Source organism: Mesocricetus auratus, unplaced genomic scaffold, assembly GCF_017639785.1.
Source record: "Mesocricetus auratus isolate SY011 unplaced genomic scaffold, BCM_Maur_2.0 Super-Scaffold_100003, whole genome shotgun sequence".
NCBI lineage: Eukaryota > Metazoa > Chordata > Mammalia > Rodentia > Cricetidae > Mesocricetus > Mesocricetus auratus.
The window spans coordinates 47,428,592-47,444,310 of NW_024429188.1; the positions used below are offsets into that span (position 1 = coordinate 47,428,592).

General features: G+C 36.9%; 1 protein-coding gene across 1 annotated transcript in view; it reads right to left on the reverse strand.

The window, feature by feature from the left end:
* Positions 1-15,719, reverse strand: part of Tex11 (testis expressed 11) — a 264,024-nt gene that overhangs the window by 75,251 nt on the left and 173,054 nt on the right. Inside the window, exons 21-24 of the mRNA XM_021233615.2 lie at positions 12,738-12,778; positions 11,776-11,862; positions 10,615-10,685; positions 9,225-9,346 (exon numbers count right to left, since the gene is read on the reverse strand). Coding sequence (XP_021089274.1) covers positions 9,225-9,346; positions 10,615-10,685; positions 11,776-11,862; positions 12,738-12,778 — 321 coding nt within the window. The remainder of the gene's footprint in view (positions 1-9,224; positions 9,347-10,614; positions 10,686-11,775; positions 11,863-12,737; positions 12,779-15,719) is intronic.

The following is a 15,719-nucleotide window of genomic DNA, read 5'->3' on the forward strand; positions in this document are numbered from 1 at the left end:
AGAGAACTATAGACCAATATCCCTCATGAACATCGATGCAAAAATACTCAATAAAATACTAGCAAACCGGATTCAAGAACACATCAGAAAAATCATCCACCATGATCAAGTAGGCTTCATCCAAGGAATGCAAAGATGGTTCAACATTGGAAAATCTATCAATGTAATCCACCATATTAACAAACTGCGAAAGAAAAACCACATGATCATCTCACTAGATGCTGACAAAGCCTTTGACAAAATCTAGCACCCCTTCATGATAAAGGTCCTAGAGAGATCAGGGATAACAGGAACGTACCTGAATATAATAAAAAGCAATATACAGTAAACCAACAGCTAACATCAAACTAAATGGAGAGAAACTCAAAGCAATTCCTCTAAAATCAGGAACAAGACAAGGCTGTCCACTCTCTCCATATCTCTTCAATATTGTACTTGAAGTTCTAGCTACAGCAATAAGACAACAAAAGGAGATAAAGGGGATACAGACAGGAAAAGAAGAAGTCAAACTTTCATTATTTGCAGATGATATGACAGTTTACATAAGTGACCCAAAAAACTCCGCAAGGTTACTCCTAGAGCTGATAAACACCTTCAGCAATGTGGCAGGATACAAGGTAAACTCAAAAATATCAGTGGCTCTATTATATACAGATGATGAAGTGACTGAGAAAGAAATCAGAGAAACATCACCCCTTACAATAGCCAAAAACAGCATCAAATATCTGGGGATAATGTTAACCAAGGAAGTGAAAGACCTGTATATCAAGAACTTTGTGTCTTTAAAGAAAGAAATCAAAGAAGATACCAGAAAATGGAAAGATCTCCCATACTCTTGGATTGGTAGGATCAACATAATAAAAATGGCAATCTTGCCAAAAGCAGTCTACAGATTCAATGCAGTCCCTATCAAAATTCCATCACAATTCTTCAAGGACCGGGAAAGAACATTAATCAACTTCATATGGAAAAACAAAAGGCCCAGGATAGCCAAAACAACCCTATACAATAAAGGAGCTTCAGGAGGCATCACCATACCTGACTTCAAGCTCTATTATAGAGCTATAGTCCTGAAAACAGCTTGGTATTGGCACAAAAATAGGCAGGTAGACCAATGGAACGGAATTGAAAACCCTGATTTTAACCCACACACCTATGAACACTTGATTTTTGACAAAGAAGCTAAAACTGTACAATGGAAAAAAGAAAGCATCTTCAACAAATGGTGCTGGCATAACTGGATACTGGTATGCAGAAGACTGCAGATAGATCCATGTTTATCACCTTGTACAAAACTTAAGTCCAAATGGATCAAAGATCTCAACATAAGTCAAGCCACACTGAAACTTTTAGAAGAGAAAGTGGGAGATACTCTTCAACGAGTTGGTACAAGAGACCACTTCCTAAACATAACACCAGTGGCACAGACACTGAGATCAACAATTAACAAATGGGACCTCCTGAAACTAAAAAGCTTCTGTAAGGCAAAGGACACAGTCAACAAGACAAAAACGCAGTCCACAGAATGGGAAAAGATATTCACTAACCCTACATGTGACAGAGGGCTAATCTCCAAAATTTACAAAGAACTCAAGAAACAAGTCTCCAAAACACCAAAGGATCCAATTAAAAGGTGGGGTACAGAACTAAATAGAGAATTCTCAATAGAGGAGGCTAAAATGGCCAAGAGACACTTAAGAAAGTGCTCAACATCCTTAGCCATCAGGGAAATGCAAATCAAAACAACTCTGAGATACCATCTTACTCCTGTCAGAATGGCTAAAATCAAAAACACTGAAGACAATTTATGCTGGAGAGGATGTGGAGAGAGGGGAACTCTACTCCACTGCTGGTGGGAGTGCCAACTCGTACAGCCTCTTTGGAAATCAGTGTGGAGATACCTCAGGAAAATGGGAATTAATCTACCGCATGACCCAGCAATTGCACTCTTGGGCATATATCCAAATGAGGCAAATTCATACAACAAGGGCATCTGCTCCACTATGTTCATAGCAGCATTATTTGTAATAGCCAGAACCTGGAAGCAACCTAGATGCCCCTCAACTGAAGAGTGGGTGGAGAAAATGTGGTACATTTACACAATGGAGTATTACTCAGCAGAAAAAAAACAATGGAATCTTAAAATTCGCAGGTAAATGGATGGTACTGGAGGAAGCCATCCTGAGTGAGGTAACCCAGTCACAAAAAGACAAACATGGTATGTACTCACTCATATATGGTTTCTAGAGAGTCTGGGAAACAGGAAAGAACCTAAAAGATATACATATATGCATAGTACCCAAGAGAAGAGGATTGAGACAAGATCCTCTGAATGGATGGGGAACACGGTGAGGGGTAAGGGGAGTGGGAGCTGGGAAGAAGAGAGGGGGAGAAGAGAAAGACAGAGTAGGTCATGGGGGAACAGGAAGTTGAATGGGTGGGGGTAGAATAGGGGGAAGAGGGAATCATAGGTTAGAAGACGGATAAGGCACCAGAGTGACCTCTAGTGATCTAAAGGGATAACACCAATTGGCAAGCTAAGTAATAGTGGAGAGACCACCTCGAATACCCATTCCTGAAAGTGAACTTGATGCCTATAACCATCTGGGAGCCTTCATCCAGTGGCTGATGGAAGCAGAGGCAAACACACAGTTCAACACTGAACTGAACCCAAGGAACCCAGTGGCAGAGAGAGAGGAGTGATGAGCAAATTGGCAAAGAATGGGCTGGCAAAACCAGCAGAGACAGCTGATCTGAACAGGGGAGAGCTCTTGGACCCCAGACTGACAGCGGGGAGGCCAGCATGGGACTGATCTGGACCCCCCCAAATGTGAGTGTCAGTGAGAAGGCCTGGGCAACCTATGGGGCCTTGAGCTGTCGATCAGTGTCTATCCCTGGAATACAAACAGTCATTGTGTGCCTATAGCACAAAGAGGGATGCTCTCTCAGCCTGGACTCTTAGGGGAATGCCTGGACCCTACCCGGAGTGAAATGACAGACTCTAGATATCCCCTATGTGGAAGGAATTGGCAACAGGGTGGGAGGCTGGGGGGGATGGGGAGTGCGGGAGGAGGGGAGGGAGAGGGAACTGGGATTGACATGTAAAATAAGCTATTTAAAATTAAAATTAAAATGATATTAAAAAAACAGAGTGACCTCTAGTGATCTAAAGGGATAACACCAATTAGCAAGCTAAGCAATAGTGGAGAGACCACCTGGAATGCCCATTCCTGATAATGAACTTGATGTCTATAACCATCCGGGAGCCTTCATCCAGTGATTAATGGAAGCAGAGGCAAATACACAATTAAGCACTGAACTGAATCCAAGGAACCCAGTGACAGAGAGAGGAGTGATGAGCAAATTGGCAAAGAATGGGCTGGCAAAACCAGCAGAGACAGCTGATCTGAACAGGGGAGTGCTCTTGGACCCCAGACTGACAGCGGGGAGGCCAGCATGGGACTGATCTGGATCCCCCAAATGTGAGTGTCAGCGAGAAGGCCTGGGCAACCTATGGAGCCCTGAGCTGTGGATCAGTGTCTATCCCTGGAATACAAACAGTCATCGTGTGCCCGTAGCACAAAGAGGGATGCTCTCTCAGCCTGGACTCTTAGGGGAGTGACTGGACCCTACCCAGACTCTAGATATCCCCTATGTGGAAGGAACTGGCAATAGGGTGGGAGGCTGGGGGGGGGAGGGGAGTGCGGGAAGAGGAGAGGAAGAGGGAACTGGGATTGACATGTAGAACAAGCTAATTAAAATTAAAATAAAAAATGATAAAAGGAAAAAAAAGGAACAAAGAACCAGAATTAATATGAGTAACATTTCTATATCGTACTGGGATTCAATTTGCAATATAAAGTAGAGTCAGATAAATTAAAATCTACATTTTTCTTTCCTAGAGCAACCACTAACAACTCCCTATGTATTCAATGCAAAATAAAATGAACAATCAGGATAAAGACACATATGATACTGGGGCTGGAATTATGACCCAGCGTTTAAGAGCACTTGGTGTTCTTGCAGAGGACCCAGGTTTGGTTTCCAGCACACGTATCAGGTAGCTCACTACTATATGTAACTACAGTTCCAGAAGGTCCGATTCCCTCTTTTGCCTTTTGTGGGTACCTACACACATATAGAACACATATGGACAAGCAGGCACATGCATATACATAAATAAAAATTAAGGAAAAGACATGTGAGATGTATAAAAGACAAAAATGTTAGAACTTTGACTATACTATAAAATAATATCAATTTTGAATGTATTAAGACTATGCAATAAAAGACAGGAGATAAGTACTATATCTAAAGACACAGGATGAAAATAAAGGGATAAGAGTACTCACCTTTAATCCCATCACTTAGGAGACAGAGGAGGTAGATCTCAATGAGTTTGAGGCCATCCTGGTCTACAGTACCAGTTATAGGACAGCCAGGGCTCTTACACAGAGAAACCCTCTCCCCCACCCACAAAAATTAAAAGGATGAAAAAGACTATGAGTTTGTTATTTTAACAGCTCTATAAACAATAAAATTAGGAAAAACATGATCAAAGGTATAAAAGATTTAATATCTATAAAATCTATACCTAACAAGTACACATCAAACATGCCATCAATCCAAAATCAATGTATATACTTAAAATGAAAATATTCACAAAAATATGTGTATATGTTTATTTTTTGGTTTCAAGACAGGGTTTCTCTGTATTGTTTTGGAAGTTGTGTGTATATGTTTATTAAGACTTCACAATATTTTTAAAAGTGTTTTATTTTTATGTGTATGAATGTTTGTATGCATGTGTCAGATTCCCTGGAACTGGAGTTATAGACAGTTGTGCCATCATGTGGATGTTAGGAACAAAATCTGGGTCCTCTGTAAGAGCAGTAAGTGCTTTTAACTGAAAAGCCATCTCTCCAGACTTGAGACATTATATTAGTAGTATTTGAAAATTGCAAACAACCTAAGTGCCCATCAAAGAATGAGTAGATAATGAAAATGTGATATATCCAGGAAATGAAATAATATTCAGCTATAAGAAGGCGTGAAATACTGATACCTACTAAGAAACAGAGATTCTGAAACATTATTTTCTACAAAAGGATCCAATCAGAAATGACTACAGGTTATATTGTTAGAGTTACATAAAAATCTCACAATAGGCAAGTATATAGACAGAAAGTAGATTGCTGGTTGCTTAGTGCTGGTCAATGAAGAACAGTACATACAAGCAGGTAAAAAGTTTCCTTTCAGAATGATAAAAAGATTCTAAAATTAGATTTTATTGATAGTTGTACAGTTCAAAATACGCTAAAAAGTATTAAAATGTACACATAAAAGGATGGCTTTGGGTGGAGATAAAGCTTATTGGCTGCATGGGTGCCTAGAATGCACAAGGCCTTGAGTTTAATTCTCAGCAATGACCAAAAATGAAAATGAATGGGTAAATTACAGGGTATAAGAATTACACCTTAAGAAGTCTGTTAAAATTTAGATCAAATGATCTCCCATGTTCATGGATTTGTAAGATTAACTTAGTAAAAATATTATTCTGCCTATCAAAAGAAATCTACAGATCCAATGCAGTCCCCATCAAAATTCCAAAAAAAAATTCTCTAAAGATCTTGACAGGACAATTTTCAGCTACATATGGGAAACACAAAAGCTCAGAATACCTAAAACAATCTTGTATTATAAAAGAAATGCTTGAGGCATTACCATCCCTGACCTCAAATTGTACTACAGAGCTATAGTAATAAAAACAGCATGGCATTGACACAAAACAAAAATGTGATCAATGGAATCAAATGGAAGATCCAGACAAATCCACACCCAATTTTTGTGAAGAAGCCAGAAATACTATTATATTGGAAAAAAGACACAATCTTCAACAAATGAGGCTGGTCAAACTGGAAGGCTGCATGGAGAAGTCTCCAAATAAATCTATACACACCACCCCACAGAAAACACAACTCCAAAAAGATCAAAGACCTCAACATAAAACCAGATATACTGAACCCGATAGAAAAGAAAGTTTGTAATAGTCTTGAATTCATTGGCACAGGAAAAGACTTTCTGAACAGGACACCAACAACACAGGAACTAAGATCAACAATTAAGAGGAAACTGAAAAGCTTCTGTAAGGCAAAGGATACCATTATATGGATAAAGCAGTAGCCTACAGAATTGGAAAAGATGTTTACTAACTTACATCTGATAGAGAGATAACATCAAAATATATAAAGAACTAAAAAATAGATATTAAGAAAATGATCCACTTTTTAAAAAATGGGGTATACATCTACACAGAGAATTCTCAAAAGAGGAAACTCAAATGGCTGAGAAAGACTTGAAATGTTCAACATCTTAGTCATCAGGGAAATGCAAATCAAAACCACTTTGAGATTTCATCTTACACCTGTCAAAATGGCTAAGATTAAAAACACAGTGACAGCTCATGCTGTAGAAGATGTGGAGTAAGAGGAACACTCCTCCATTGCTGTTGGAACTGCAAAATTGTATAGACCTTATGGAAATCAGTGTGGTGGTTCCTCAGGAAGATGGGAATTGATTTACTTCAAGATCCATTCATTATTCATTATTCATTCTCTATGTTCTCTAGGGAACCCTGACTAATACAATAATAAACCATATTAATGGACTTATTAACAAAAAATCACATTATCTTCCCAATATATACAGAAGGACCTTTGAGAAAATTCAGCATCCCTTCATGATAAAAGTCCTAGAGAATTTAGGGCTAGAGGGAACAATAAAAAGGCATCCACACTTTTTATTTCACTCTTAGGCATATACCCAAAAGATGCCCATTCATACAAGGGTGTCTGAAACAAACTGAAAGAAAATACCACCTGATCATTTCATTAGCTGCTGAAAAGTCCTCAACAAAATCCAACATCTCCTTATGATAAAGGTCTTGGAGAGATCAGGAATACAAGGACCATTCCTAAACATAATAAAAGCAATTTACAGCAAGCCAATAGCCAACATCAAATTAAATGGAGAGAAACTCAAAGAGATTCCACTAAAATCAGGAACAAGACAAGCCTGTCCACTCTCTCCATATCTATCCAATGTAGTACTCAAAGTTCTAGCTAGAGCAATAAGGCAACAAAAGGAGATCAAGAGGATACAAACCAGAAAGGAAAAAGTCAAACTATCACTATTTACAGATGATATGATAGTGACCCCAAACCGTCTACCCAGGAACTGCTACAGCCGATAGGATCCTTCAGAATATGGTGGGATACAAGATGTTCTAAAAAAAAATCAGTAGCCCACTTTTATTTTTTAAGAAGTTAATTTTTGCCTAGCTTTTCTCTGGTGAAGTTAGATTCTTTTCTTGTCTATTCTTCTTTTTAATAGAAAAGACTTCTTAAAGGGGGCTCATTTAACCTCATGAACAAGGACTTCATCTCTGTATATCTAGTATCTAGTACGAAATTAGTGTTCAAATTTTTCTTTTAATCTCATGTGTATGAATGTTTTGTGCATGCCTGTTATCCATAGAAGACAGAAGGGGGGCATTTGTCCCCCAGAAGTAGTGTTACAGATGGTTGTAAGCAACCACAAAGATGCTGGGAATCAAACCTGGGTCCTCTGGGAAAGCAGTCAGTGCTCTTAACCACTGAGCCATCTCTCCAGCCCCTCAGATGTTTTTTTGAATTGAACTCAACAAAGGAACACAAAGAAATTAACAGGCCTCAGACCTTAGTAGACCCCAAGACTTTAGCAAAACTAACTCCATGACGGAAGTGCCATTAAGGCTGTGTTCAGCACATAAATAGAACCACCTGCCAAAACTAAAACAAAGGCCTAATCCATCAAAATGCATAGTTATAGGAAAGTCTCTAAAGGTACTAACCTTTCTTTTTGGCTCTTGTAGTTCCACTTCTGGCTAAGTGTTCTTGTTAACTGAAGTGTGTCAACCCAGGACATGGTTTTTGTGCTTAAAAGCTCACCCCGAGAAAGACTCAGAACCACACTGGGATCCTAAACACCCAGTGTATTTACTGGCTAAAAAAGACTTTCTATTGGCTTAAGTCCATGTCAGAGCAATCTTCTCTGGTGAATACCCCAAAAGGAAACACACACATAACTAGAGAGTTTACTCTAAATGTAAACAATAATATGAAAGAAGTGATTATGAGAAGATAAAGGATAAAGAGAAAAATGGACTTTGTACCTGTTGGAGAAATGAAAACCTAACAAGTATAGGAAATTAAGGTGTTTTCTTTTTATAGGTAAGAGAAACCAAGCAGAGAGAAAACTTAGGTGTGTCTAACTTCTTGACATTGTAACATGGCATCGTCATTTACAAAGTTCATGCTGGAGGATTGTGCAGTTGAATGAAAAAAATTGCAAACTCTTCATGTTTTAAGTACATTTACAATTTTGCATTGGACTGCATTCATAGCTAACCTGGCCTGCATGTAGTCAATGAATTTTGGGTTAGAAATGCCCCCAATTAACAGTTAAAACTCAAACAGAAAGTGATTATTATGTGACTGGGGACAACTTACTTTGAATAAAGAAGATGTAGAGATGTAGGTTTGTGTGACATGATAATGCTGGTAGCTTCTAAAGAGATAGGTTTAAGAGTGGAGGCAGGTGTGATGGTTAACATTTGTAATCTCAGAGAAGATGAGGCAGGAGAACTTCCATGAGCTTGAGGTCCTGTGGTTTATAATTTGATAGTATGTATCATCAAAATCAAGAAAGGAATTGAGAATAGACTTAATTCAGGCAAATGTAAGATAAGAGATATGTCTTGTTAGACTTATGTCTAACATATTTAAGCAAATGTAATTGAGTAAAGAAAAACAAGCTAATGAAATTGATTCACTTGGATATCAAAACTTTAGAAACAGATGAGTTCCTCTATAGCAAATGTGTGGAAGAAAACAAAAGTAGAGGAAACACTTTCATGGGTCATATATAACCACAGAGAAACAATGAAGATAAATACTAGTAACAGACTAGGAATGACTAGTCCATGAGAAAGAGCATCTAAAAAGAAGAGGCTAAACCAAATGTAACCTTGCTTAGGAAGGAATTAACTATTATAAAACTTTGAAATCAAGATGCTTCTGGAATGGAGGAAAAGATTTCCTAAAGGGGAATAAAAATAAAGGTGTCAGGGAAATAAATATACCAAACAGCATATTTAACCCTCATCTGTTCTTTGAAGATTGAACATTACCTGTTCGGAAGTTGTTGTAGCTTTTCTTCCTTGCTCTAGATCAACTGCAGCTGCTACAAGTAAACATGTTTTCTGTGCAATCAGTAGTCCTTGATCAGAAGGACAAAAAAGGGACAGCTGATAAGAAATAACCAGAACGTCAATGAATACTGAGAATTCTGTCAGGTGAACACATCAGAATCAAAATCAGCAACATCTTGTCTGAATGAGAAAATTCTGCTGGAAAACCACACGTTGCCATAAAAATGATATAGACTATCAAGCTGATTTACAGTTTTAATTTTACATTACTTTTCATTGTTTTTAGTACCTTCCTAGAGATAAAAGGCTTCTCTTCTGTTTTTTTCTCAGTGACAAGTACTGTCATTTGGCCCTGAATGCCTATCTAGTAATTTACTTCTTGGGTGATGCTGTCATTTATAGGTGATTTTCCCCCTGGGAAGTAGTTTTTCCTTTGTACGAAACAGAGCTCAAATCAGTACTTAAATTGTTATGTTTGAAGGGGACAATGTCAAATCCTGACAGGCATTAAACATAACCTCATCATTAAACCTTGTCCTCTAGTTTTAGGAAATACTCTGAGCTTTTTACTATAATAAAATGCTAAGCCACTTTGATGTCTCCATGTCATTCTTATACAAGCATTACCATAAATGTCAAAACTGAAATGGACTTATGCCATCTAATTAAACCTGCATTTATACATAAACTTTCAGGCTTTTTATACTGGGACTTGGGATTGAGCCTAGGACCTTGTACATACTAAATGGGTATTCTACCACTGAGTAACATCCCCAGCCCTCCAAAGACTTTCTTCATCTCCCAAACATTTAGGGATAACAGTCATGACCTTCACTGAATAAATAACATTTAAGTTGTCCAGTCCCTTTAGGTCTCAGGTTACTTAAGGTGAGGGAGCTGTGCTCTTCAGTTCATTCCAGCTCTAAAATTCTGAACATTTAATTGGTCTCAATTTGTCAGCCTGTGATACTTCTAAATGCAGATGAGGTAACCTCTTTCTAACTTTTTAATATCTACTTTGGAGACAAATGTCTGTTTTTAAATGCTTAAATGAATAATAACAAATTCACAAATTCTTACATATACAACCTTCTCTAGGCAAAAAAGAAAAAATAAAGGAGACTCAAATGTCTCATATCCCTTTTCAAGCCCTGTTGTTCATCGGTTCTTATATTACATTTCTACAGACATATTTGTGTGACCTTTCCTAATGTGTTGGTAGCTGCTAACATTGGGGCATGTCCATTCTAAAGATACTTCTGTTTTAATATAGAACTCTGGAACTCTCAGATCCTGACAAAGACAAAGGAATAGTTCCATAATGGCAGAACTTTGGGCTCTATAATGAATGTGATGAAATTTACCTTATAAGAAACCATGAAAAAGGTTTTCATTGTCTCTAGATCCTTCTCAGACTGCAAAGCTAAGTTCCAAGCTGAAAGTAAAGATGAATAATATAATTGTGAAAATATAATTGTGTCAACTATTTAGTCTGTATCACCATAATCTATACTGTCAACATTTTCAATGATAATATGTATATACTGTTAAAGGGGTTCTTGGGATTAATTATAGTTTACTGAAATTTTAATTTAAAATTAATTAAAAATAAATTAAATAGGTCAATAAACTATTTGTTATGAGAAAAATAAATTAACTTTATGTTTATGGAGAATTGTTTTGCCCAGAAATTTAGAGATTGCTATTACTTCTAACCATCCATTCTAAGTCAATTGCACATGAGGTACTGTTTAAATTTTTTAAAGTTTGAGGCATACAAAAAGAATTCTCAGTACTAAATCTATCTATCTATCTATCTATCTATCTATCTATCTATCCATCTATCTATCTAATCTATCCATAATTATCCATCCATCCATCCATCTATCTATCTAATCTATCCGTAATAGTAACAATTAAAGAAACAGGCCATGAATTTGAAAGGGAGTGAGATGTTTGTGGGATGGGAAATGGAGGGAGAAAAAGGAGGGAGAAAATGATTTCTTACCTCCTAAACAGACCACTATTTTAATTCTTAACAGTAAATCAGTTTTGCATTTTTTAAAACTGTGTATAAACTGAATCATGTATTATGTACTCTTTAATGCTTGGCTCTTTTTGTTCAATAATACATTTCTGAGATGTATCCATATTGTTGCACACAGTTTGTTTTAGGTGGATCACATCAGAGAATAAGTTCAGCTTTCTAGAGCATGTTTAGAAAAAATAATTTGGGGAAGTAAAGTTATAATTCATCATTTTGTTTTTTGATCATTCTCCATAGAAAAGAAAGTAAGTATGAAATACTTGGTTATGTGTGAGATAAAACAGTTTCATATGAAATCCTTAATAAAAAATCATCCTACATAAGAGATTCTGCATTTATATTTTACACACAATGAAACCAAGATTAAGCAAGTTATGTATGTATACCAGAGTTTCAGAAGCAATAGCAAGAGTCTGTGAACCCACCTCTGATTCTATTATACCACAAAGTTTTCCACGCCCACAGATTTAACTTTTACCTATTTTTCTGAACCAATTGGCATCATTAACCCTAGAATCCAAAGTTGAAGTATCTTCATCAAAATACTGAGAAAACTTCAGGAGTGCTGTATCAAATAGAAAAATGGGATATTTATCTTATATGCTAGAAAGTTCTTAATCAACCTTCAAACACGGTACGAATCTATAAAGGTCATTTCTGTATATATGTATATGGTTGCATATGAAAAATAATCTAAGTGAGAAAAGGTATTACTATGTTCCATGAAGGCATTAACTCAAACTTTGAGGGAACAAACATATCCTTAGAGAGAATTATAAATTTAATTATTACAATTATTCACTACTTGAGGCACATGGAATACAGAATGGGAATAATAATCAAAATACTAAAATGATGCTTAGTATGCATGAATCCCTGGATTCAATCTCCAGCACCAAACAAAACACCCTAAAATAATTCATGGTATCGGTAGGCTGGCATAATATTTACTTAGCTCCCACAGTAAGTACAATAGAGAACCAGAACATGCCATCATCACCAGAAAGCACTTATTACTTACCCCATGCTCTTCTCAGAAAAAAATACCAACCAGAAAAGTTTTCTTCATTTGAAAAGCTTTGGCTTTGAGCCATTTTGCCATGTTTATAATCCTGTATTTGAGTATAAAATTCAACTATTGCAATAAGTAGATTAAAGTTTCTAAGATACAGATTTTTGGGTGTATTCAGAAATGGCATATCTTTTGAGTAAAAGGAACACCACCAAAGAAAGCATGGTACTGGTAAAAAGAATGTGATGTTGCCAGATACTAGTTTAAAGAAGTGTTTAAAAAACTAAAATAGGTCCTGTGGTAAACATTAATAATGAGCATGAATTCTAACTGAAATATATTAGAGTCAGGATGTTCAATATATTTGGAGAAATCAACAGAGGAAAGAGGCAAGATGAAAAACTGAAAATAAGTAAAAACATAATTACCTGTATTCAAGTAAGTCAAAAGTCTATCCATTTCTTTCTTTCTAAAAATTTAAGAAAAGGGAGTTTTTAATGTTCTAAAAATTTACTGTAGAAAATAGTTAAAGAGAAACACTACTTGTGTCTGTGAAAAATGACACAAATGTGTAGTTTCTAGTTCAATGATAATCTGTGACTTCAACACACATCCTCCACTATAAAATATGGTTACTCATAACCAGTGTCCTCAAAGTTTTTCTCTCTATTTTTAACTCCTGTTCTTAGCAAACAATTTCAATGCCTGATAAGGTTTCATATTTGGGAGCATATTTGTGATTTATAAGCTCTGGTTCCCTCTTAAAGATTTATGTGCTTTATGAGTATATGTGTTTTCCTGCATGTATGTATGTGCAGCACATGTGTGCAGTACCTATAGAGGCCAGAAGAGCACATTAGATCCTCTGGAACTACAGTTACAGATGGTTGTGAGCTGTGATGTGGGTACTGGGAACTGAACCTGGGTCCTCTGCGGGAACAACAAAAGCTCTTAATTGTTAAACTATCTCTCCAAGCCCTGTTTTTTCTCTCTGTGTGTTTTGTTTTGTTGTTTTTCTGTTTTGTTTTTGTTTTGCTTGTTTTAGGACAGGAATTTGAATCTCTGTCTTAGGTAAAATTGTACAGAAATTTAATGTCTGAAAAAAGTAAGGCTGATGGTGTGCTCAGTGATGGAATACTTGCCTCAAATGAGATGCTATAGTTTCTGTCTCCAGCACAGAAAAAAATGAATGTGCTCTGAATGAAGCAAGAATAGATGGTAGACTGGAACCTTCTCTTTAAGGACATGCCACATAATTTCCAATATTCTGAGAAAAAATCACTTATCTAATAAAACTCCTCATTTTACAGTTGAATAAGTATACCTTGTATCAGGGAATGGTTTATATAAGGTGACATGGTTAGTGACAAAGTCAAGTCTTCTACCCTGATCTTTTAGCATTCTGTCAAGTTTGTTTAAGAGGTTAACAAATTTTAGCAAAGGATTTTGGCTTCCCATTATATTTTTAGGAGACTGGAAGTTGACATTCTGACATAACAAGTAAAAAGTAGAACATACTGAAAAATCAACAACTCTTCTCGACTCCTTAACAGTAGTGAGGAATAAGGTCAAGTTACTGCCCAAAAGACTGTTGAGGTGGGACAGATGAATAGGGTGATATATAGAGCAAAGACTTGGGCCTGGAAATGACTGTGGGGACTAAAGTCTTAGTGAGAAAAGATGGACTATGGTTGACAAATCACTGGATGTTTATCCTGGACAAGTCTTAGAACTAAAAACTCCAGTCATAAAGGAGGCCTCAACACTTCACAAAATTCAGCTCTGTAGCTTAGCCAGGTACTCACAGTAGGCACTTGAGAAAAATCTTTTCATGTTTCTGGCAAGGATGGGGAAATGAATCATTTTTGAAATATTTCAGGATACTATGTCCTGAACACAGAGAAGTTGAGCTGGTACCTCACTAGAGCCTTCACCAACTCAGCTACAAACCTTGTGATGTACAGTGGTGATATACCTGCATGATACACTAGCGCAATAATGGAATAAACATTGTGCAAGTAACCGACCACTATTTGATTGGATTCAAGGCTCATTCTACGAGATAGAATCCATTCCTGACACTTCTTGGGTGTGTGAAACTAGGTACATGATGTGACTAGGGGAAAATCAAACACTACTTTTCTACTAAAGTAATGTAGCAGTAAAATGCCTCCCAATGACATTCTGCTACACCCATAGATCTGTGTTTTCCTCAACCATCATTAGAGAAGCTTCTTTCTGCTGTAGAGTGGAACAAACACAGAGATCCATAATTGGACAAGGGACAAAGAGTGAGACACTTTGGAACAGTCAGTCTTAAATAGGTTATCTTCATCAAAATTCTCCCCTCGGGAATCAAGGAACTATGCGGAAAGAGAAGATGGAAAGATTATAAGAGCCAGAGGGGATGGATGACTCCAAGAAAACCTTGCCTTCCAGACACAACAAGACTGATGACTTATGCACGTATGAACTCACAGAACCTGGGGCAGCATGCACAGGTTCAAGCCAGACAATTCCCCCAGAGTTGAGAGAGGAAACTGAATACCTCTTCCCATTTATAGCCAAAAAGTAATCTCCAATTGTCAACTGCTTGCAAAGGCAAAATTAGATTTCTCCAATGGGATCTCATGGTATATATAAACCACATTTAGGGTAAGGCCCCATGCCTAGCAATAGATACCAACAGAAAATGAAATCAATGGTGCTGTAATTTTTTGTGTCTCATATTGCTTTGTTTGGGTACTATTTTTAAAAAAATCTTACTGGCCTTTTGCTTGTATGTTATGGTTTCTTATTTTGTGTTTTTATGGGGTTTGTAGTGTTTGTTTCTCGTGTTTTTGTTTTTGTTTTGTTTTTCATATATATTCTGATTTGTTGGGTGTTTATTTGCTTGTGTGTTTTCAAAAGAGAGAGAGAACAAAGTTGTAGGTAGGGAGATTGGGAGCATCTGGGAGGAGATGGGAAGGGGAAACTGTGATCATAATGTGTTGTAAGGAAGAATATGGGCACAGACAGTCATAGAAAGAAATGAGACAGTAAAAGTAATATAAAGAAAAAAGTCACAAAAGATGGGAAACACTGCTGATTTTGAATTTTTTGAATGCTGATGAGCAAATAACTGCTGGAAAACATGGACTTGTGAACAGGACTGCAAAATTGAACCAACTTAGATACTTCATGGCTATCTTAACTTTTAAAAAGAAGCCAAAAATATATTTGTCAAATGAAAACCAAAAAGTGCTTTGGAGAAGAGATTTTGCTTTTGTTCCTACAGGAGACAAGAGGCTGTAGATTCCTTTAGGAATAATATGGATCAGGTTTAATCAAGGGAGACATGCTGAATCTTGACAGAGATCTATATCAACAAAGGTTATAGCTGGTCTTGCCAGGAGTTGGCCATTTTCTCA